At 47.3% G+C, this 24,837-nt stretch overlaps 1 protein-coding gene and 1 pseudogene across 2 annotated transcripts; both read right to left on the reverse strand.

The window, feature by feature from the left end:
* Positions 1-6,943: 6,943 nt before the first annotated feature.
* Positions 6,944-8,003, reverse strand: LOC309541466 (neo-calmodulin). Its single transcript, XM_082239352.1, has one exon. The coding sequence runs from the start codon at positions 7,865-7,867 to the stop codon at positions 7,418-7,420; it is 450 nt and encodes a 149-aa protein (XP_082095478.1). The 5' UTR covers positions 7,868-8,003; the 3' UTR covers positions 6,944-7,417.
* A 4,809-nt stretch (positions 8,004-12,812) lies between these two features.
* Positions 12,813-23,737, reverse strand: LOC309541434 (neo-calmodulin pseudogene; annotated as a pseudogene). Its single transcript, XR_014224563.1, has 2 exons — positions 23,006-23,737; positions 12,813-13,067 (listed from the first exon to the last, which is right to left on the reverse strand). The product of XR_014224563.1 is annotated as a neo-calmodulin pseudogene (transcript).
* Positions 23,738-24,837: the final 1,100 nt, after the last annotated feature.

The following is a 24,837-nucleotide window of genomic DNA, read 5'->3' on the forward strand; positions in this document are numbered from 1 at the left end:
TTCTGATTTGAAAGAGAGGTAGAGCTGGGTATCATCCGCACATTGATGGACACCCAGCCCAAACCCCCTGATGATCTCTCCCAGCGGCTGCATGTAGATATTAAAAAGCAGGGGGGGAGAGGACAGAACCCTGAGGCACCCCACAAGTGAGAGCCCAGGGGTCTGAACACTCATCCCCCCCCCAATTTCTGAACACAGCCCAGGAAGGAAGGAGCGGAACCACTGTATAACAGTGCCCCCAGCTCCCAGCCCCTCAAGACGGTCCAGAAGGATGTTATTGTCGATGGTATCAAACGCCACTGAGAGATCCAGCAGAACTAGGAAACAGCTCTCACCTTTGTCCCTAGCCCGCCGGAGATCATCAACCAGTGCGACCAAGGCAGTTTCAGTCCCATGATGAGGCCTGAATCCCGACTGGAAGGGATCCAAATGGTCCGCTTCTTCCAGGCGTGCCTGGAGTTGTTCGGCAACCACTCGCTCAATCACCTTGCCTAAGATTTGAGGAGAAGAAGAGGAGGAGGAGGAATAGCAGGAAATATTTTTAGTTTAAGATGATATTGGAAAGCTGTTACATGCAGATACAATGAAATTCAGAAGGGAGGGATTTGGGGAAGCCAATTAACAATGTAAATAAAATTGGGTTTTTAAGGGATATGGGATTAAGATTGCTTTTTTATTGTTGTTGTATTGTTTTTGTTTTTTAGTATTGTATATTTTTTCCTTTGTTTTTTTTTTGTCTTTTTCTATCTTATATTTGTTATAATTGTGGAAAACGCAATAAAAAAAATTTGAAAAAAGAAGAAGAGGAGGAGGAGGAGGAGGAGGAAGAAGAAGAAGAAGAAGAAGAAGAAGAAGAAGAAGAAGAAGAAGAAGAAATTATAACAACCAAGGATGATGGAAAATCATAGAATCTTAGAACTATAGTTGCAGGGGACCCCAAGGGTCATCTAGTCCAACCCCTGGCAGTGCAGGAATCTTTTGCCCAACATGGGGCTCGAACCCTCGACCCCAAGATTAAGAATCTCCTGCTCCACTGACTGAGCTACCGTGTTGGGCCTCCCAGGCAAGATGTGCACCTGGGAGTGAGGAACCCGTTGTCCTTGTCCCCCCGAAGTTGTTGGACCACAACTCCCACCACCCCTTCGACCCTGGGCCATGCTGTCTACAGCTGACAAGAACCGGAGTCCGTCAACATCAGGAGCGCGATGGATTTCCCCCCTTCCGTGATGCACAGAACAGCTCTGAAGCTCTATCTGTCGGGATGTTAACGGGAAAATCCGAGGGCTCCCTTGGACAAAAACAAAGACACCAACCAGGATAACTTGGAGCAAAACAGCAGCCTGTAGGCTTGGCCTTTATTGAATACTGTCGCGACAGGACTCCCACCCGCAACAAGATGAAGCAAAATGGAAGCCCAGAACAAAAGAAGACCCCGACTTTTATTAGTTACTAATTCCCCAAACTACACCCCTAAGACTACGTCACAAAAAGGAGGGGTTGAGGGAGGAGTTGTGGAGGTAACCTGAGTGTCCTGTCACCTGGCTGGTTCCTCCTTTCCCCCTCCCCATGAGTACTTTCCAGGTGACAGAGGGGAGTTGGCAGTTTCCTGCCCCCAGAGGGAAGAGCTGATCATTGTGCTTTGTTCCAGTCCATGCTGAATCCACTCCCATATGCAAGTTCTTTGTGATCTAGATTGTCTTCTGTCTAGGACCATCAGGGTTGGCATAGCAACTGGGCAGGGCTCCTGTGGATGTGCTGGGATGGTGAAGGGATTATGGCTGGCCTGTATCAAACCTTCCCCATTTTGTAGTCCTTCCTGCATGGAGTAAAATAAAAGTGGAACAGTACAGATCCGATGTATGGTTGATTTTCTATGAATTTATAACAGAAGCGTAGCGTATGTAGTGTTTGTGTGTGTGTGAAGTTTGTGTGTGAATGTGTGTGTGAAGTTTGTGTGTGAATGATTGGGGTGGAGGGTTTCCTACGACAGGGACACAATACTGGCGGCGAAGGCAAACTCTCCAAATGCCAGGCAGCAATTAACCAGGCACAGCAGGCACAGATCGCGGGGGTTAAGGCGCCATTGCGTCAACATCCTTGCACGGCAAGCATGGCTCCAGATGATCCCGGCGAAACGAGCTGCTCTCTTAAAGAGCTGTCTCCAATTTTCCTTTCCCCCTTCTCTGCATCTGTTTCTGTTTTGGGGTTGTTGTTTTTCCAGCCCTGGGGCAAGAGAGGCTCTCCGGAGAAGCCCAACTTTTTCGGCCGCCAGTGGCATCCAGATTGAAAAGAGGAGGCCGGCAGTATTTGTTTAGCTCCGAAAACACAAAAGCCGAGATGGCAAAGGCCACGCATTCCATGTGGATCTCCGAAGGTTTAAGGGGAAGAAAAGGGAAACGATGAGCCAAAAAGGGATGAAATCTTCTGGCTCTCGTTCCCAAGTCATTGTGCGCCAGCGTTTGGCTGGGAGGGGGTTCAGGAGGAGGGGGCCATTTTAGGAAGGAATTGGGGTGGTTTGCCTTCATTTCTGGAGAGTTACCTGGATCCAGAGCCCAGAAAGGCCATAGCTCACTTGTAGAGCATCTGCCTTGCACAAGAAAGGTTCTGGATTCAAATCCTGCAGCTTTGAGGGGAAGTGTGTGGAACAGGTCTCGGTGTTTCGATTTCTGGGAATGGAGTTGAGAGATGCCCTAACCTGGGGAGAAAACAGCAAAGACCTGATGTAGAGAGCACAGCAGAGGTTATATTTTCTGAGAATCCTCCGGAAAAACAATCTCTCAAAGGACCTGTTGATGGCATTTTACCATTGTACTGTGGAGAGGGTATTAACATGGTCTGTGTGTGTGGTTTGGCTGCACAGCCAGGGAAACAACAACGCTGTCCAGGGTTGTGAAGACTGCGGAGAGAATAATTGGATGCACTCTTCCCACTTTGGATCAAATCTATGCTTCCAGGTGCCATAAGAAAGCTGCAGAGATAGTGCAGGATAGTGCGCACCCCAGAAATGATCTCTTCCGGCCCAGTATAGCTGAAGGAGCGTCTTCACCCCCATCATTCTGCCCGGACTCTGAGGTCCAGCTCCGAGGGCCTTCTGGCGGTTCCCTCATTGCGAGAAGCAAAGCTACAGGGAACAAGGCAGAGGGCCTTCTTGGTGGTGGCACCCGCCCTGTGGAACGCCTTCCCATCAGATGTCAAAGCGATAAACAACTACCTGACATTCAGAAGACATCTGAAGGCAGCCCTGTTCAGGGAAGTTTTTAATGTGTGACATTTTAATGTATTTTTGGTCTCTGTGGAAGCCGCCCAGAGTGGCTGGGGAAACCCAGCCAGATGGGTGGGGTACAAATAATAAATTATTATTATATATTATTATGATAAAGACTAGGACTGGCCGCCTGAGAAACAGTTTCTATTCAAATGCGATTTTGGTTTTAAACGCAGTGTAAGGTAGTCTCTGTGGGAATATATTGTATTTAAAAATGGGGTATCAGAGATTTTAGGGGGCTAACCAGGTTGGGATAGCTGGGATAGCAGGCTTGTTGGTTTCTGAATGTCTGATGCAGATTTTCAATTTTGTTGTTCTGTATGGCACAATGACAATAAATATTATTGTATCATATCGTATCATCTCCAGGTAGCAGGGAACCCGGCCTGAAACCCTTGAGAGCTGCTGCCGGTCAGTGTAGGCCATACTGAGCTAGATGGAGCAATGATCTGACTCAGGATAAGGCAGCTTCCTGTGTTCTTATGGCTCCTCCTCAGTCCAGTCCCTGACATTGAGTGAGCTGACATCCACATTGTATAGTGCTAATGGCAGAGGAGCCTCTGGCGCCGATTGGCTTATTGCAGCCAACTAATCTGCATGGATTCCATGAATGAGAAGCAAAGTCAGGGCTTTGGGGCGGGTGTGTTGACAATGGGTCCTGTGCTAGTGTGCAACCCCTGGAGCTGCCTTTGAACACCTCCAGGGCTTCGCCTTGGATAGCTCAGTTCATAGAATCATAGAATTGTGAGTTGGAAGGCTCCACAATGCCATCTAGTCCAACCCCACAATGCAGGAATACACAGTTATAATAATAATAATTTTTAATAATAATAATTTATTATTTATACCCCGCCCATCTGGCTGGGTTTCCCCAGCCACTCTGGGCGGCTTCCAAAAGGATATTAAAATACTGTGATACATCAAACATTAAAAGCTTCCCTAAACAGGGCTGCCTTCAGATGTCCTCTAAAAGTCTGGTAGTTGTTGTTCTCTTTGACATCTGCTGGGAGGGCGTTCCACAGGGAGGGTGCCACCACCGAGAAGGCCCTCTGCCTGGTTCCCTGTAACTTGGCTTCTCTCAGTGAGGGAACCGCCAGAAGGCCCTCGGAGCTGGACCTCAGTGTCCGGGCAGAACAATGGGGGTGGAGACGCTCCTTCAGATATACAGGAATGAGGCCGTTTAGGGCTTTCAAGGTCAGCACCAACACTTTGAATTGTGCTCAGAAACGTACTGGGAGCCAATGTAGGTCTTTCAAGACCGGTGTTATATGGTCTCGGCGGCCGCTCCCAGTCACCAGTCTGGCTGCTGCATTCTGGATTAGTTGTAGTTTCCGGGTCACCTTCAAAGGTAGCCCCACGTAGAGCGCATTGCAGTAGTCCAAGCGGGAGATAACCAGAGCATGCACCACTCTGGTGAGACAGTCCGCAGGCAGATAGGGTCTCATCCTGCGTACCAGATGGAGCTGGTAAACAGCTGCCCTGGACGCAGAATTGCCCTGCACCTCCATGGACAGCTGTGAGTCCAGAATGACTCCCAGGCTGCGCACCTGGTCCTTCAGGGGCACCCCATTCAGGACCAGGGAATCCTCCACACCTGCCTGCCTCCTGTCCCCCAGAAACAGTACTTCTGTCTTGTCAGGATTCAATCTCAATCTGTTTGCCGCCATCCATCCTCCAACCGCCTCCAGACACTCACACAGGACCTTCACCGTCTTCACTGGTTCTGATTTGAAAGAGAGGTGGAGCTGGGTATCCTATAAGTTGTCCTATAAGTGAATTTTACCTGCAACCTTGGCATTAATAGCACTGCACTCAAACCAGCTAGGCTACCCAGGCTGGTTAGAGCATGGTGCTGATAACGCCAAGGTTACAGGTTCGATCCACATTTCAGAGAGCTGCCTACAGCCTAGGACCCTCGTACCTACAGGACCGCCTCTCCCAGTATGCCCCATGGAGAGCCTCAAGGTCCATAAGTAGCAACACCCTAGAGGTCCCAGGCCCTAAGAAAGTCAGATTAGTCTCAGCCAGAGCCAGGACCTTTTCAACACTGGCCCCAACTTGGTGGAACGCCCTGTCTCATGAGACCAGGGCCCTGCGGGATCTGATTTCTTTCCGCAGGGCCTGTAAGACAGAGTTGTTCCCCCTGGCCTTTGGCTTGGAGCCAATTTGATTCCCTCCCTCTCTTTCTTTTTCCTTTCTCCTCCTGTGATGAGGATTTTAATACTTTAATGTTTCAATATTTTAATGTTGTATTTTAATCTTGTTTTTAAATTGTATTCATTTAACTTGTTTTTATCATTGCTTGTTAGCCGCCCTGAGCCCGGCCTTGGCTGGGGAGGGCGGGGTATAAATAATAATAATAATAATAATAATAATAATAATAATAATAATAATAATTACAGTGGTACCTCGGGTTAAGAACTTAATTCGTTCCGGAGGTCCGTTCTTAACCTGAAACTGTTCTTAACCTGAAGCACCACTTTAGCTAATAGGGCCTCCTGCTGTTCTCATCCTGAAGCAAAGTTCTTAACCCAAGGTACTATTTCTGGGTTAGCGGAGTCTGAAACCTGAAGCGTCTGTAACCCAAGGTACCACTATATTCCTGTAGAGGTTTGGATTACAATTCCGTGATTCTCCTACAACGATGTAACACAAGGGACATCTTCTGAGTGATGATGACTCTCTGTCTGCTAAGTTTCCAAGGAATTTGGGGTAGCCCTGGAAACACTGTCAGAGCAGAAACCGGATTTTAGCCAATCTGGTTTACTCACTTCCCACCCCTCACTTGTGGGTTGGGAGCCAGATTCGGCGATCTTTATCACCAGCCTTTTCAATCTATACTTGGAAAACATGTCCGTGTGACGCACTCCTTCTTTCCTTTCCCTTTTATTCTTCCTTGAGCAAGCAAACGAGTGTTTAATATCTGATGCCGTCAGAGTTCAGCACAGACCGCAAAGGACAAAAGCCGACAGGCTTGCAAGCCACTATAAATAGCACAGCCCTTCTATTGTATTTTATATGAATACATGTCACAACTCTCTTTTTATAGCCTCGCTGAACCTGATGTTTTCGTTGGCTGTTCAAACCCCGTGGACCAGAGAAGTCAGAGGGACGGCAGCCATAAAGACAGCTCCTCTCTTTCTTCTTGAGGAATCCCATCTGTTCACAAAGGCCTACTCTGAGCTCTGTTTCTTGGTCACTTTAGAGCGTGACAGAAAAGTTGGGAGCTGAGCTCCAAAGCCAACCGCCAACCTTCCATCCCTTCCCACGCAGGAAAATTTATTTATTTATTCATTTAAGCAATTAAAATTTAACTCATTGCATTACTCTACTTGGGGAGGGGGAATAAAAGAGTTTTACGAAACCCTCAGCTCCTGACACTGGTACTCCCCATTTGTAAGAACACTTTCCCACGGAACTTTCCAAGTCATTGCTGTGCCCATTTCACAGAAACAGGAAGCAAAGGCATCGGGGGTTTTTTAAACAAAAAGTCCAAGGCCTGGTACAAAATGGTGGTTCAGGGGCAGAGCCAGCTACCACCCACACCCTGCATTTGACATACGACACATCAGTTAATCTGGCCCCAAACTCTTAATATTGGTTAGCAGTGTTGGAATCGGGGGGGGGGGGATAGAACAGATCAAAAGCAACCAATTAATAATACTTTTATTCTGCAGATGAGGTTGAGCAATTAAAACAAGACCAGCCACGGCAAAATTTATTTTCACTTGCTGATGTTACACTATCAGGCATCGGAAATATTCATTTAATTATTTGTACCCGTCCCATCTGGCTGGGTTGCCCCCTCGCCAATCTTCTACAGTCCACCCAGTAGATCATAATCTACCTTCCATCTGTTGGCTCCGTTCTAGACTGCGGTTGGCAGCCTCCTCTCAATTCATTTTGTAGCAAGAATGCAACGTGATCCCTCTGGGCCACAGAGAAAGCGAAAGGAAAAAGTGCGTTGGAACTCCGGATTCTTCCATCAAATTAATGCTCCACTGCTCATTATCCGTTTAATCATATTTGATCAGCCACTAAGCCAAACCACCTCACCCAGACCATGCAAAGGAGAAGAAGACATGTCTACTGAAAGAGCCAGAAGTCCCACTGTCCTCAGGTACGCAGACCCAGGTCCCTCAGGAGCGGTCTTCACTTGCCGGACATGATCCGCAGGAATTCCTCGTAGTTGACCTGCCCATCTCCGTCCACGTCAGCCTCCTTGATCATGTCCTCCACCTCTTCGTCCGTCAACTTTTCGCCAAGCTTGGTCATGATGTGACGCAGCTCCGCGGCGCTGACATAGCCGTTCCCGTCCTTGTCGAAGACCCGAAAGGCGTTCCGGATTTCTTCCTCCCCATCAGAGTTCTGGATCTTCCTGGCCATCAAGGACAGGAACTCTGGGAAGTCCACAGTGCCGTTCCCGTCAGCGTCCAGTTTATCGATCATTTCCTTGAGCTCGGCTTCTGTTGGGTTTTGCCCAAGAGACCTCATGACGGTGCCCAGCTCCTTTGTGGTGATGGCTCCATCTCCATCTTTGTCGAAGATCAGGAAGGCCTCCTTGAACTCAGCGATTTGCTCTTCGGAGAGATGTTCTGCCATGGCTTCCTCCTTGCTTCTGACAACTTCCACGGTCGCCCTGTGACTGCCTTGGCGTTCTCCGGCGCAGTGAAGAAGTTCTTCTCTTCCCTTTTTTGGGAGTTGCCAAGAACCGCGGGTGTCTTCTCTGGCCCTCGGCCCAGGGATGAGCCACAATTTGGGGGAAGGTTAGGCAACACCCAGGTGGAGCTTCTGTTGGAGCAAAGTGAATCACAGGGAAGTAGGAGATCCACACCCTTTTAAGTTACACAACCTGCCAGTCCCGTTTGGGTAGCAAATGAAAGAGGCAAGAAGGTAGCGAACATTTTATTTTATTTTGGATTCCATGTAATTGGAGGAAGGGGAATCATGAAATTAGAAGTGTGGTTTTATTTCATTTGTGGGCAAAAGCAGTTTGCAGAATCTTGGGATGCTAGAGGTAAAAGGGTTAAATTGTAAAGGACCTGCTGGATGGTTAAGTCCGGTCGAATTTGACTAGGGGGTGCCGCGTTCATCTTGGTTTTCAGGCTGAGGGAGCCAGCATTTGTCCACAGACAGCTTTCCAGCTCCAAAAACATCTTGGAGGTCCCAGGCCACAGGGAGACTAGGCTGGCCTCAACCAGAGCCAGGGCCTTTTCAGCCGTGGCCCCGATCTGGTGGAACGCTCTGTCACAAGAGACCAGGGCCCTGTGGGACTTGACATCTTTCTGCAGGGCCTGCAAGACAGAGCTGTTCCACCAGACCTTTGGCCAAGGCACAGCCTGACCCCCTCCTTTGCTAATTCTTCACAGAACTCTAGCCCAGTGGTTGCCATTAATTTGATTTGAACTGATTTTATAATGAATTGATTTTAGAATGCTGTATTATTTTTCAGAGGGACATGGGTGGCGCTGTGGATTAAACCACAGAGCCTAGGGCTTGCCGATCAGAAGGTCGGCGGTTCGAATCCCTGTGACGGGGTGAGCTCCCGTTGCTCGGTCCCTGCTCCTGCCAACCTAGCAGTTCGAAAGCACGTAAAAGTGCAAGTAGATAAATAGGTACGGCTCCGGCGGGAAGGTAAACGGCGTTTCCGTGCGCTGCTCTGGTTCACCAGAAGTGGCTTAGTCATGCTGGTCACATGACCCGGAAGCTGTGCTCCCTTGGCCAGTAAAGTGAGATGAGCGCCACAACCCGAGTCAGTCACGACTGGACCTAATGGTCAGGGGTCCCTTTACCTTTACCTTTATTATTTTACTGTTGTTAGCCATCTGAGCCCGGCTTCAGCTGGGGAGGGCAGGATATAAATAAAATATTATTATTATTATTATTTATTATGTGGCCAGCAGGACTAAACTGCTTCTGGTGTAACAGGACACCGTGACGGAAGCCATAGCGCATGGAAACGCCATTCACCTTCCCGCCGATAGATGACATAATAAGAGTTTATAACATTTGGCATGGCATGGGTGGAGAAAGGAATTTCTCCCCCTGTCATAAGTCTAGAATTTATAGGCATCCAAGGACGCGGAATGTTGGAAGATTCAGGACAGATCATTTAGCTTTGGAACTCCTGGCCTATTGAGATAAAGTACGTGTCTTCCTACTGGAGTCTCTTTGGCACCTGATAAAAAGGTTCTTGTTTAGACACGTCTACCCACATGCTTAGAAAGTTGGAATAATTTCAATCTTGTTTCAGTATGTTTTAATGCATGGTTTTGAATTTTCCCAGTTTTGCTGTTTTATCTTTTTGTAAACTGCTGGGACTTAAAAAAAAACCAATTAATAGGTGTATACATTTTATGAAAGAAAGAAAGAAAGAAAGAAAGAAAGAAAGAAAGATCTCTTTTTATGAAGATTCCCCGCTCTGGGAGCCCAGAGCTAATTCTCCCCTGGTCTCATCGCTGGCCCAAACAGGACTAATTTAGCCAGCTAGCCCTGGTGATCATCTAATGTTTATTGGATGGATTTCCCCCCTAAACTGATTTTTGAATTCTGAATTTATTGTTATTCATGTTTTATACTGTATTTTATGCTGTTTTGGTTGCATCAATTAAGTGTTTTATATTTGTTGTTAGCCACCCTGAACCCAGTTTTCTGAACTGGGAAGGGTGGGGTATGAATAAAAATCTATCATCATCATCATCATCATCATCATCATCATCATCATGTCACTAGTACTTGCAGACATCCACTGAAGCTGACTGTTGGGAGATTCGGGACAGAGGAAGAAAGTCCTTCTTCACACAGCACAGAGTTAAACTATGGAACTCCCTCCCACTGGAAACTGTCATGGCCACCAACATGGACGGCTGTAAAAAAAAGGATTGGAGAAATTTATGGATGGCTAATGGCTGTGAGGTTGGAAGTGGTGATGTTTCTGAATACCAGCTGATGGAAACTTCAGGAGAGGGAGAGTTGCTCTTGCACTCAGATCATGCTTGGAGGTTTCCCTAGAGGCACAAAATTGTTAGGGGTACAAAATTTCCACACCTGGTGCTGCCTCAATACATCTGCAAGCTTCCGTCCCCGGGCTCCCTTGCAAACCAGGAAGCAACCTCTCCAGACAATAGAATGACTCTTCTTTTATGATCTCTGTGGTTTTGGTCTCCTGGGTGACACAGGCACCCTGAGGCAGTGCTCCCTCCCTTTCCCTCCCTCCCACCATCCCCTCCAGAAAGCCCTGGGCACTGGCAAACTGTGCTATGCCACTGACCACCAGGATAATGTCAAACCTAGACTGCACTGGCAACCCATGCTATGCCACTGACCACCAGGATAATGTCAAACCTAGACTGCACTGGCAACCCACGCTATGCCACTGACCACTGGGCTAATGTCAAACCTAGACTGCACTGGCAACCCACGCTATGCCACTGACCACCGGGCTAATGTCAAACCTAGACTGCACTGGCAACCCACGCTATGCCACTGACCACCGGGCTAATGTCAAACCTAGACCGCACTGGCAACCCATGCTATGCCACTGACCACCGGGCTAATGTCAAACCTAGACTGCACTGGCAACCCACGCTATGCCACTGACCATCAGGATAATGTCAAACCTAGACCAGTTTTCCACTGCTTCCTCTTCAGCTGATGAACTGCTGCCGCTGAAAACATAACCAAGTATATTGAGATTAAATTTGCATTCATTGCCCAATGCATGTTTGTCTCTGGCCCACGCATCACCAGCATCCGGCCCCCAGATGGCTGCCCAACAGGGAATGTGGCCCTCGGGCCCTCATCCACGTGAGCACAACAAAGCGGCCTGCCTGTTCTCTGAATCTAATGTCCTCCTTCGCTCCCTCCCTGCTTCACTTCCCGGCAGGCTGTCTGGAGAAAAGATCTGGTGGCTCAGTGTGGTGCTTCTGATCTAACTACCATTTGTCATTTTAGTTTCTGGCCCCCAGATGGGATCATCTGTCACCCTCCGTCATTTTCCGTAGGAACCCAAAGGCCTCTGACAGAACGTGAACCATTTCTTTTCCTTCTCCCTTCTCAGGGAGCGCGTGTTTGTCTCAGAACTACTGTGAGATGGTCATTTTTCACATGTGTCGGAGAATCAAGTTGTTTGGGGTTCTCCGATGCTCTGAAACCACCATCTCGAGACTCAGGGGTGGAGCCTTGAAGCTAAATACCTCAAGGACTGCCTTTCCACGTATGTCCCAGACCCTGTGATCATCATCTGGGGCCTTTCTTCAAGTGCATCTTCCACAAGAGATCAGGAGAACGGCAACCTGAGAACGGGGCCTTTTCTGTGGTCGCTCCCCGTTTGTGGAATGCTCTCCCTAGGGAGATTCACCTGGCGCCATCAGTACAGATCTTTAGTTGCCAGGCAAAAACATCCCTCTTCTCCCAGGCCTTTGGCTAATTAAACATGGCCTTCTGACTCTCTGGCCTTCTGAGTTGTGGGTTTTTGTTGGTTACTATGGTATGTATGTATGGTATGGTATGTATTGGGATGCGGGTGGCGCTGTGGTGTAAACCACAGAGCCTAGTGCTTGCTGATCAGAAGGTCGGCGGTTCGAATCCCCACAACGGGGTGAGCTCCCATTGCTCAGTCCCAGCTCCTGCCAACCTAGCAGTTCGAAAGCACATCAAAGTGCAAGTAGATAAATAGGTACCACTCCGGCAGGAAGGTAAACAGCATTTCCATGCGCTGCTCTGGTTTCGGTGTTCTGTTGAACCAGAAGTAGCTTAATCATGCTGGCCACATGACCTGGAAAAACTGTCTGCGGATAAACGTCGGCTCCCTCAGCCTGTAAAGTGAGATGAGTGCCGCAACCCGAGAGTCGTCTGCGACTGGACTTAACTATCAGGGGTCCTTTACCTTTATGGTATATATTTTTGTGTTTTTATACAGTCATAGCTCATGTTACGTTTGCTTCATGTTACGTTTTTTCAGGTTGTGTCCCGCAGTGACCCAGAAGTACCGGAAAGGGTTACTTCCGGGTTTCGCCGCTCGTGCATGTGCAGACGTGCAAAATGGTGTCACGCGCATGTGCAGAAGCAGCAAATCGCAACTTGCGCGTGCGCAGATGCGCCGCTGTGGGTTGCGTTCCTTTCATGTTGCGAACGGGCCTCCGGAATGGATCCCGTTCGCAACCAGAGGTACCATTGTATGGGATCTTCGGATGAAGGGCAGTATAAAATTTTAATAAATCATAATAATGATTCTCCCTGGTTGAGATGGGTCCGTGCCCGAAGTTTCACTGGAAACCAAATTGCCTGTGAATTGTCTATGACTAACGTTTGGGCTCGAATGGGTAGATCTTCTGGCAAAAGGGCCAACCCAATTGCAAGGGAGGATCAAAGCTCAAAACCTGTTTGCCCCAGCTTATAAAGGCATGGGACCCAACCCTGGGAAGGTCTACTGCACAAGCTCCCCTGAACTGAATGGGAGAAACTCCCAGGGGATTGCGCCCAGAGATGGAACTGCCAGGTGTTCTCCCAGGGAGGCAGCCCTGCCAAAGAATACACTCCACAACTAAAAAGAGTACCATGGATTTATTTTCCCCTGGGGCCTGAGACGTCAACATCAGCGACATCTGCCCCAGATCTTTATTTTGGGCGTGTCTCCTTCAACCTGGCTGTGAAGAGGAAGACGCTTGAGAATGTTCCTTTGCAAGCTCCTCCAGTTCTCAGGTTGCAGTTCGGGGTATTAAGTGTCGACGGGGATGGAGGCGAGACGTATAGCATTTCTCTGCAATTTTCAGCCAGCGGGTAAACCGAAGTCTCAGCTCCACTGCAAAGAGAAAAGGGGAGAAGAAAGAAATGGTAAAATAGAGAATATAGTGGTACCTCGGGTTACAGACACTTCAGGTTACAGACGCTTCAGGTTACAGACTCCGCTAACCCAGAAATAGTACCTCGGGTTAAGAACTTTGCAGTCCATGGGACTCTCAAGAGTCTCCTCCAGCACCAGAATTCAAAAGCATCAATTCTTCGGCGATCAGCCTTCTTTATGGTCCAGCTTTCACTTCCATACTGGGGAAACCATAGCTTTAACTATACAGTGGTACCTTGGTTTACATACCCTTCAGGTTACAGACTCCGCTAACGCAGAAATAGTACCTCGGGTTAAGAACTTTGCTTCAGGATGAGAATAGAAATCGTGCTCCGGCGGCAGCGGGAGGCCCCATTAATTAGCTAAAGTGGTGCTTCAGGTTAAGAACAGTTTCAGGTTAAGAACGGACCTCCGGAACGAATTAAGTTCTTAACCCAAGGTACTACTGTATGGTGAGGACCATTCGTCGACCCGCTTGGAGTCATTATTATTCTTGTTATTATTTATTGAATTTATATAGCGCCCTATACTCGGGGGTCTCAGGGCGGTTCACAGAATAAAATCAAGATACAAAACCACAAAAATACCTAATAAATATAAAAACAACAACCCAATAGCCCCCAAAACCCCACATAGGATGCAAATCAGATCAGTCAAAGGCCTGGTTAAAAGGAACGTTTTTGCCTGGTGCCTAAAGGGGTATAATGAAGGCGTCAGGCGAACTTCCCTGGGGAGATCATTCCACAGACGGGGAGCCACTGCAGAGAAGGCCCTGTTCTTGTGTTGCCACCCTCCGAACCTCTTGAGGAGGAGGCACATGAAGGAGGGTCTCAGAAGGTGATCTCAGGGTCCGGTAGGTTCCTATGGAAAGAGGCGGTCCTTGACATATTGCGGTCCTGAGCCGTGTAAGGAATCATAGAGTCGGAAGGGTCCTCAAGTCCAGATTCCTGCAACGCAGGAATCTCAACTGAAGCATCCCTGTCCAATGGCTGTCCAACTGTCCAAGAAAAAGCTAGCAAGAGCTTTTGCACCGCAGGCAGTAACGGAACTGCAGGGAACCCAAAGATCATCTGTTCGGGCCTCAGGGCCACCTGGTGGTGAGGCCGACTCCTATAGCCAAAGAAGAGTCCAAAATCCAAAAAAGCTGTGTTCATCCAGTATTCTATACACACAGAGGGAGAGAGAGGTTCTTGTATAACAGGGGGTTGGACTAGATGACCCCCAGGTCCCTTCCAACTCCATGAGTCCATGGATATATATAGAAAAACACCAAAGAGCAGCAGTACATAGCATAATCGCCAGGACAGACCCTGTACCATTATCCCTCACCTGTTCTATTCTTCCCATCCTATGAGAAGGATACTACTGAATCGGACGTTATATTAAAAAATGTCCTTTAACATGCATGTTAAAGACGTGTAACTAGCAACTGCTGAATGAGCCGATAATGGTTTTAATCACAGCAGGTGGAGTGGGGAATTTAACCCTTTCCTTCCCTCACCGCCGCTGCAATCCTGATGAAAAGGACCTCTCTGAAGCTGCTGTTTGCACAGGAAGGACACACACACAATCGGGTGCCAATGCGAAGAAGACACGTTCCGTCTCATGCCCGGTTTCGTCCTGGTAAATCCTTTTGTAAGGCTGGAGCCATGAGGAGAGCTCTGCAGGGCCAAAGCCCTACGGGACCGTCTCTCCTGGTATGTCCCACGGAGGACCTTACAGTCTTCAAATAAAAACATCTTGGAGATAACGGGCCACAGGGAGGTTTGGCTGGCCTCAACCAGAGCCAGTGCTTTTTCGGCCGTGGCCCCGATCTGGTGGAACGCTCTGTCACAAGAGACTAGGGCCCTGCGGGACTTGGACATCTTTCTGCAAGGTCTGCAAGACAGAGCTGTTCCACCAGGCCTTTGGCCAGGGCACAGCCTGACCCCCTCCTTCGGTAATCCTCATAGAACTCTAGCCCAATGGTTGCCATTAATTTGATTCTGAATTGATTTTAGAATGAATTGATTTTAGAATGCTGTATTACTTTATTGTTGTTAGCCATCTGAGCCCGGCTTCGGCTGGGGAGAGCGGGATATAAATTAATTATTATTATTATTATTATTATTATTATTATTATTATTATTATGCAGAGTTCATCCCCCAGCCTGCTGTGGCCGGCCAACCAGGGGGATCCAGGTAAACCCACAAGCAAGACAGAAGACAGGAAGGCAATGTTACTCCTCATCCTCTCGTCCGAAGGCTCTACTGACAAGTGCTGCTCACGCAAATCCTTAGGACTCCGAATCCCATCAGCCCCAGCCAGGGTAAGGCTGGCTATTAACAACTTGGGACCACTTCAGCTACAAGACGCATTCGCTGAGATTCCTGCTTTGCAGGGGGTTGGAATAGAGGACCTTTGGGGTCCCTTCCAACTCTACGATTCTATGAGATCACCTTGCCCCACATGAGCCCATTCAAACGCTTTGATTGGTGGAATTGGCACGGGTGCCACATAATACCTGCTCCACATTTGTAATAGCTCGGTAATTCAGAGTGGCAGCATCTACACTTTGAAACTCCTTGCCTATTGATAGGTGCCTTCGCTGTACAGTGGTACCTTGGGTTACATATGCTTCAGAATGGTCAAAGGCCTGGAAACGATGCCTTATGAGGAACGGCTAAGGGAGCTGGGCATGTTTAGCCTGGAGAAGAGGAGGTTAAGGGGTCATATGATAGCCATGTTCAAATATATAAAAGGTTTTCACATAGAGGAGGGAGAAAGGTTGTTTTCTGCTGCTCCAGAGAAGCGGACACGGAGCAATGGATCCAAACTACAAGAAAGAAGATTCCACCTAAACATTAGGAAGAACTTCCTGACAGTAAGAGCTGTTTGACAGTGGAATTTGCTGCCAAGGAGTGTGGTGGAGTCTCCTACTTTGGAGGTCTTTAAGCAGAGGCTTGACAACCATATGTCAGGAGTGCTCTGATGGTGTTTCCTGCTTGGCAGGGGGTTGGACTCGATGGCCCTTGTGGTCTCTTCCAACTCTATGATTCTATGATTCAGGTTACATACGCTTCAGGTTAAAGACTCTGCTAACCCAGAAATAGTACCTCGGGTTAAGAACTTTGCTTCAGGATGAGAACAGAAATCGTGCTCCGGTGGCGCGGCGGCAGCGGGAGGCCCCATTAGCTAAAGTGGTGCTTCAGGTTAAGAACAGTTTCAGGTTAAGATCAGACCTCCAGAACGAATTAAGTACTTAACCCGAGGTACCACTGTACTGTACTCTGCTGCCTGCTAAAGAAATCCTTGTTTAGATGAGCCTAGCAGTTCGAAAGCACGTCAAAGTGCAAGTAGATAAATAGGCACCACTCTGGCGGGAAGGTAAATGGCATTTCCGTGCGCTGCTCTGGTTCGCCAGAAGCGGCTTAGTCATGCTGGCCACATGACCCGGAAGCTGTACGCTTCCTGGGCTCCCTGGGCCAGTAAAGCGAGATGACCACCGCAACCCCAGAGTCGGCCACGACTGGACCTAATGGTCAGGTTTACCTTTACCCAGATTCTTAGAAAGTTGAGGTGAATTTTAACCTGTCTCAGAATTTTAACTTCTTGTAGGTTTTAAACTACTGTTGTAAATTCCCCTTGATTTTACTGTTTTACCTTTACGGGTTGTTGTTTTTATTGTGCATAAATCTTATGAAATAAAACGAACCAAAAAAAGAGTTTTTGTTTTGTTTTGCCGTGCCTTTTTTTTGTTTTTTGAGTTGACCTTTGATATTTTGTCTGTACCTCTGATATTTACATCAGGAAAATGGCATGGGAGGGGTTAAGCCTCTCCCCTCTCCCCAAACCTCCTGCTCTGGTCGAACTCAGAGCCCTCAAAAACTGCGTGTTTCGAATTGTCGCCAGCCAACCATTACCCAAAGTAGATGCATCAAAATTCACAGGCCAAAGTTAGTCACATCCATACATTTCACCCTCAGTTTTGGTTGTTCTTTAAAAGCTATTCTGTGCATCTCAAATTTCTTGAAACAAAAGGTAGTTTGAGAGCTGAGGATTAGGCAGAGGAAAGAAGCAAGAGAGAAGGCCAGCAAGAAACACATTTCTGATTCTGCCCAATTTTCATCCCAAAATGGGATATATAGCAGGAACAGAATAAACACCCATTACCTTTCCCCTTCGTTTTCTGTTTTCCATATTTCCACATTTTTTCTCGGAGAAACCCATGATAAAGTGCTGACAGATATATGCCTAATATATACATTTTTGCTAAGCAACTTCTAATATAATGCATCTTTGCATCTCGTCGTTTTCAGGAGTTTGCATTGCTTGGTTGGGGCAAGAAAAACAGAATGCAAAATTCAGAGAAGCGCAAATTTCAAAGAATGGTACGTATTGAATTGAATTCCTGCCCTGTCCCTAAGAGATGGCTCCCTGCCTGTGGTCACATCTCCCCTCTCCCCTCCTCCATCCACACGTCACTGCCAAACTCTTGAACTGGAAGCTCCTCAGGGCAGAGAACTCTCCTGCAATTGTGCATTTAATATGAGATTAACCTGTACCTAGAGTGCAGGGCCTCGGGGGTCTCTGGCCACCATCAGCTTCTCAAACTCCTCGTAGGTGACTTTCCCATCCGAGTTGGCGTCCACCTGCCTCATCATCTCCTCCACCTTCTCGTCCGTGAACGTCTCCCTCAGGTTGACCAGCACGTGCTCAAGCGAGCGCATGACTTCTCCCAGCTCCGACGAAGTGATCACACCATCGCCGTCCGTGTCAAAATGTGCGAAGGCCTCTTTGACCACGTCGAGTTCTGCTTCTGTGAACCGGTAAGCCATGGCGTGTCCGTCCTCTGTTCAGCACAACCTCTCTCTCTCTCTCGTCTCCAGGAAATCACTCTCTCGTTATCCCTGCTGAAATGGGAAAATCCAGCGTCTGCCGGAAGGAGGAGATGATGAAGGGACGGATTGCTTCAGTCCACACCCTGGCCTGGAGAAGGATTTACTTGTTTGTGGTGAAACCAGTCAAAGGAACAGCTTTGCCCCAGTGTAGGTTGGGCTCTTATAGGGTTGGCAGACCAGGTGATGCTCCACTATCGACATCCATCATCTCTGCAAGGAATGCAAATCGGGTGGAGCTCTCACACGTCACAATTTTCATCGCATTATCCGTCCGGTTTCGTGACATCAGCACAAATCCCTGAGGTCTCCCTAGTTGATTTTGTGGGTATGTGGGTGTTTGTGTGATAAATGCACCGTTCGCATAGGTGTCAACCGTCCCTTATTTGGTGGGAAAGTCCCTTATCCCAGCGCCATGTCCCGCTGCTGTTCCTTATTGATGATGTCCCTTAAATTTCCCGGGTTTCAAAGGAAGCAGCTCCTCTCCCTCCCTCCCTGCCGGCCAGGGAGGAGGGAGGCTCCAACTGGGTTGCTTGGCTGCGTTGCTCACCCAATAAGGAGTCTAAGAACGACTGGGGGGGTGGAGCTTGCATGCCTTGTGCCGATTAAATTGGCCGCGTTGCCTGGGGACTCACCTTTGCTCAGCGCTTCCCAGCGGAGAGGTGACGGTGGTTTTCCTTGCTGCATCCCCTTTGCCGGGTTGCTGCGCTGTGGGAACCACCGCTTGAGGCTTCGTTTGGCTGCTGGCTGGGCTTTCTGCCTTTGGCTCAGAGGGACTCAGAAGCTGAACATACCTGTGCCTGGAAAATCCCTTATTTTGGCTGCTGGTCCCTTATTTTTGAGGCTGCTGGTCCCTTATTTTCAAATCTGTAAGTTGACAGCTGTGATAGGAACTTAGGAGTCGAACCGACAGTATTCGTCTCAGAGAATCACAGAATTGCATTCTTTTCTGGTGTGGAAAGAATGCAGTCTGTCACTGAGCTACATAGTCCAAATATTAATCCTTCACACAGTGATTCTGCTGCAGATGCAACACATTTTCTCAACTCTCAAGAAGCACCGTTTTACTGACAGGGAAAACGCAGTTCCCTTTCTAGCTAGTCCATTGCTATTGCTGATCCTTCGCTCACAGTGTGGTGATGGACTTGACATCAGGTGTTTGGGTTTTTTAAAAAAGGATTGGGCAAATTCATGGAGGATTAGGCTACTGATGGTTTCTATGTGCAGAGGCAGTGTACCTCTCAGTGCCAGGTACTGATGGAATGGATTGGTTCCTTCACACCCTGAGATTCTAGGAAGCATCTGAGATGAAGAACAATGCACCTCTATAATTATGTCCTTATTATAAGGACACATTATTATTTCCTTATTATGCTTTTTATAATTGCATCCTTATTATGACCACAATGTGAAATGTTCATCTCATCCACCCTCCTAGACCCAGATTGGAAAGGGATATCACTGGTGACAACTTACATTGCCCTTCCTCCAGTCTGCAATAATCTGAGACCTTTAAGAATTTAATTTTAATTAAATTTTAATTAAATTTTCTGTTTTACAATTTAAGATACTCATTTTCACACCCTTAAAATACCAGTGACTTCCCTCCTTCTCTTTCCATGGTTCATTTTACATATCATAAATCCCGGCTTATTTTACAAAAACTATACCATTCAGTATTCCATTATTACATCCATCATAACTTATTTACCCTATTGAATTTATCTTAATGCTGCCAGCGTTTTCAGCTGTACACAGTCATTTCCCATATATTCAATAAACGTTTTCCAATCTTCTCTAAACATATGTTCTTCTTGTTCGCTTATTTTATATCATAGAATCATAGACTCATAGAATCATAGAATCATAGAATCATAGAATCATAGAATCATAGAATCATAGAATCATAGAATCATAGAATCATAGAATCATAGAATCATATTCTATATTCGCTTATTCTGGGAAGCGCTGAGCAAAGGCGAGTCCCCAGGCAATGCGGCCGATTTGATTGGCACAAGGCATGCAAGCTCCACCCCCCCAGTCATTCTTAGACTCCTTATTGGGTGAACAACGCAGCCAAGCAACCCAGTTGGAGCCTCCCTCCTCCCTGGCCGGCAGGAAGGGAGGGAGAGGAGCTGCTTCCTTTGAAACCCGGGAAATTTAAGGGACATCATCCATAAGGGACAGCAGCAGGACACGGCGCTGGGATAAGGGACTTTCCCACCAAATAAGGGACAGTTGACAGCTATGGGCCCATGGCTCCATCAAGCCAGTGCCCCCTTTATTCTAGCATCCCGTTCCTACAGCAGCCAGCCACAAGTGGCGCCTGAGTGCAACAGCTCTTTGGAAGTTAGTGAATGAGCAACAAGGACACAGGGTAGTATCCAGAGCTTGCCCTGCTCAGATTTGCCCTGTTGAAATTCTTTGATTCCTACATTACAGGGGCTGGACTAGAACGACCCTTCCAACTCTACAATTCATTGTTTCCCATGGCTAACGGTGTCCCATTCATTTAAGTGTGTCTGCCCTGAATGCAGCTTCTTGTTGTTGTTGTTGAGTTGTTTAGTCATGTCCAACTCTTCGTGACCCCCTGGACCAGAGCACGCCAGGCACTCCTGTCTTCCACTTCCTCCCGCAGTTTAGTCAAACTCATGCTGTTAGCTTCGAGAACACTGTACAACCATCTCATCCTCTGTCTTCCTCTTCTCCTTGTGCCCTCCATCTTTCCCAACATCAGGGTCTTTTCCAGGAAGTCTTCTCTTCTCCTGAGGTGGCCAAAGTCTTGGAGCCTCAGCTTCAGGATCTGTCCTTCCAGTGAGCACTCAGGGCTGATTTCCTTCAGAATGGATCGGTTTGATCTTCTTGCAGTCCATGGGACCCTCAAGAGTCTCCTCCAGCACCAGAATTCAAAAGCATCCATTCTTCGGCGATCAGCCTTCTTTATGGTCCAGCTCTTACTTCCATACATCACTACTGGGAAAACCATAGCTATACAGACCTTTGTCGGCAAGGTGATGTCTCTGCTTTTTAAGATGGTGTCTAAGTTTGTCATTGCTTTTCTCCCAAGAAGCAGGCATCTTTTAATTTCTTGGCTGCTGTCACCATCTGCAGTGATCATGGAGCCCAAGAAAGTAAAATCTCTCACTGCCTTAGAATGCAACTTAGATGGATACAAACCACAGGAACAAAGGCAACTGAGTCCGCCTGTCTGCCCATCAAGCTTGATATTGCCCACACTGGCTGGCAGCATCTCTCCAGGGTTTCAGGCCCCAGTCCTCCCCACCCCTGCCTGGTGATGCTGGTGGAATGGAGCTGGGATGTTCTGCACTCAAAGAAGATGCTCTGCCGCTTAGCTATGGAGACCTGCAGGATCAGGCCCGTGGCAGTGCAGCACCCTGTTCACGCAGCAGCCAACCAGACGCCTGTGGGAAACCCGCAAGCAGGATTTGAACACAAGATCCCTCTTCAATGCTTGTTTAGATTACTGGATTGAGCTGAGATGGCAAAGCTGACATGCCTAATCAGAGAAAAGCCGTTGTCAAGATTTACTAAAGATGGGGGGGGGGATATTAATTTTTTTGCACAAAAAAGAAAAATAAGTCGTTATATTTCGGATTGAGGATTGAAGATAATGTTGGCACATAGAAAGTAGTTTTGTTGTCTGCATGGATGTGTTGAACAATTTTTATATACAACTGACAGATAAAGAATCAGAAATTCTCTTTTTTTCCTCATTTCCCCTTGCTTTCTCTTTTTCCTTTTTTCTTTTTCTCCTTCCTCTATTTCCCTATTCTCTCTCTCTCTCTCTTTGGATTGTGTTTTCGCTTAGATTAGGTTTCCAGTTTCGACAAAAAGAGATTTGGTCATAAACTTCGTATTCCTTTTTCCCAAAATCTTAATAAAACCGATTCAAAAATAAAATAAAAAACAGCCCTCTCCCCTCCTGTGAATTCCAGGAACTGGCATTTAGGAGCACTGCTTGCTGCCTCCAGCAGTTTGAGAAGCCTCTCAAATTTGCTGCGTTGCAGAGAAATGGAGTGCAGGCGGCGCTTTGTCCAGTTTAATTTGTCAAATTTCTCCTGCCTGCTACACCACCACCTTCCCAGGAAGAAAGGCTTCTGGCCAGGCAAAAGAAAAAGTGAGAGCACAGAGGACAGAAGTGAATGACTACTAAGGGAAAGTGCAATTTGCGGAGCTCCACAGAGCTCCCTGCGAATTAAACATGGAGCTCCACACATTAGTGGTCATTGTTGGCTGCAGTAAAGTCTACAGGCTTGTGCCAGTTCATGCCCATCCCTGTATCACCCTTGCTTCTCCTATTCCTCTTTTCCCTTCATTCTCTCTCCGGTTGAGTTTTGGGACTGTAGGCACCTTGGGGCAGGGAACGGCCTCCTGCACCCCACCGCAAAGCAATGTAATGCTGTGAAAATTGCAATGGTTTGAAGCTTCTGGGAAATGATATATAATGAGATGAAAAAGACGTTGAAATATACATTTATTAAGAAACCAGAAGCCTTTTTACTTGGCATTATAGGAGATGTTATTAACAGACAGGATTGTAAGTTGTTTTTATATGACGGCAGCAAGAATATTATTGGCACAAAAATGGAAGCAAGAAGAACTACCAACGAAAGGACGAAATCAATGGGCTATGCAGAATTAGATAAACTAACAGGAAGGATTCGAAACCTGCGGGACCAGAGATTTTTAGAAGACTGGAGTAAATATATGAATTATTTGAAAAGTAATAGTAATGAACAGATTACGCTAGTAGGATTGCAAGAAGTTTTGTAAAGAGGACTATTTGAAAATATTACAAGTAAGATTATGAGGAGAATTATTAGTTAGTGATAATTAAGAGTAATAGAGAAATGAAGAAATGCAGAAGAACAGAAAATCATCAGAGGAAGTCAAAAACATTGTATAAGAAAAGCAGTTATGTTATATGAATGTTGGAAATGATATGTTAAAAAGCTAATAAAAAATATTTTGAAAAGAAAATTCCAATGGTTTGTTACCTAGGCCCTTCACTTCTCCATCATCACCCGCACAAACTCTTCGTAGTTGACTCTCCCGTCTCCGTCCACATCGGCCTCCTTGATCATCTCGTCCACTTCTTCGTCCGTCAGCTTCTCCCCCAGGTTGGTCATGACGTGGCGCAGCTCCGCCGTGCTGATGTAGCCGTTCCCGTCCTTGTCGAAGACCCGGAAAGCTTCCCGGATCTCCTCCTCGCTGTCGGAATCCTTCGACTGCTTGGCCATCAGCGAGAGGAACTCTGCGAAGTCCACCGTGCCGCTGCCATTGGCGTCCACCTGGTCGATCATGCTCTGCAGCTCTGCTTCGGTGGGGTTGTGGCCCAGGGAGCGCATGACGGTGCCCAGCTCCTTGGTGGTGATGGCGCCATCGCCATCTTTGTCGAAGAGCGAGAAGGCCTCTTTGTACTCGGTGAGTTGCTCCTCCGTGAGCCGCTGAGCCATGCTGCTGCCTCCAATCTCACAACAAGCAACCTCTCTCTCTCTCTCGGTTGCGATCCCTGCCGAAACAGGAAAAGCTAGCATGGTGTAGGGGTGTTGAGTGATGTCAGCCCACACCCTCATTCGTGGCCTAAGGCCTGGCTTTAGATCTTGCTCCTTTCTGGAGAAACCTGCTGAGAAGATAGACTCATCAGGCGTGGTCTGGTGCCAGAGATGGAGGGTGCTCCTCAGGGAGGGGCCGTAGCTCAGTGAGAAGATCATCTGCCTAGCAAGCAGAAGGTGTCGGGTTCAGTTCCCACTGACATCTCCAGGAACGGCTGAGAGGGACTCCTTTGAGCTAAAAGCACCGGTTAGTTACTGTGACCGGCCATAGTTCCTAGGATCACAGAATTGTAGAGGGACATCTATTCCAAGCCCTTGCAATGCAGGAATCTTAATAATAATAATAATAATAATAATAATAATAATAATAATAATAATAATTTATTATTTGTACCCCGCCCATCTGGCTGGGTTTCCCCAGCCACTCTGGGCGGCTTCCAACAAAGACCCAAAATACACTAAGATATCACACAATAAAAACTTCCCTGAAAAGGGCTGCCTTCAGATGTCTTCTGAATGTCAGGTAGTTGTTTATCGCTTTGACATCTGATGGGAGGGCGTTCCAGAAGGTGGGTGCCACCACCGAGAAGGCCCTTTGCTTGGTTCCCTGTCATTTTTCTTCTTGCAATGAGGGAACTGTCAGAAGCCCTCGGCGCTGGACCTCAGCGTCCGGGCAGAACGATGGGGGTGGAGACGCTCCTTCAGGTATTCTGGGCCGAGGCTAAGCTGAACAATATAACAAAACACGACGGCCAATAACAATGGCACTAAACACTATTTATAGACTAATGCAAATGGTCAGAAATTGCAACCAAAGTCTCTAAATCTTCTCCCCCAGTCGCGGTAGAATAATTCAAAAGTTCGATATGTACGTAATCTGTCACCGAATATTGCCAGAACAGAGTTTCCAGATAACCAATCTGTTTCGCTCAATGCTTCATCAGCCTATCGTGATCTATTCTTCATCAGCCAGACTTGTAAGAAGTAATATGAGAAGGATGCAGTTTTATTTCTTTACAAGACAATCTTGCAGTATCATATAAGCACTGATCCAGAGCATATTTTCTACAGCGTTTATATTTGCTTACATATAAGATTGGCAAAGAAGCAAAGCAGCTAGTAAGCCTGATCTTTATTGAACTGTTGCAACAGGATTCTCCCCTCACACGCAGGAAAGGAGGAAGAACCCAGAACAAAAGTGTGCCTGCCCTTATATAGACATTTTAAATTGCCCGCTGAAATATACTCAGAGTCGCAAGGTGATTTCATGCTCT

This window comes from Podarcis vaucheri (assembly GCF_965113315.1).
Source record: "Podarcis vaucheri genome assembly, chromosome: 10".
Classification (NCBI taxonomy): domain Eukaryota; kingdom Metazoa; phylum Chordata; class Lepidosauria; order Squamata; family Lacertidae; genus Podarcis; species Podarcis vaucheri.

Excerpts from the sequence above, each read along its gene's own strand:
- LOC309541466 (XM_082239352.1), bottom strand. The coding sequence starts at position 7,867 with ATGGCAGAACATCTCTCCGAAGAGCAAATCGCTGAGTTCAAGGAGGCC.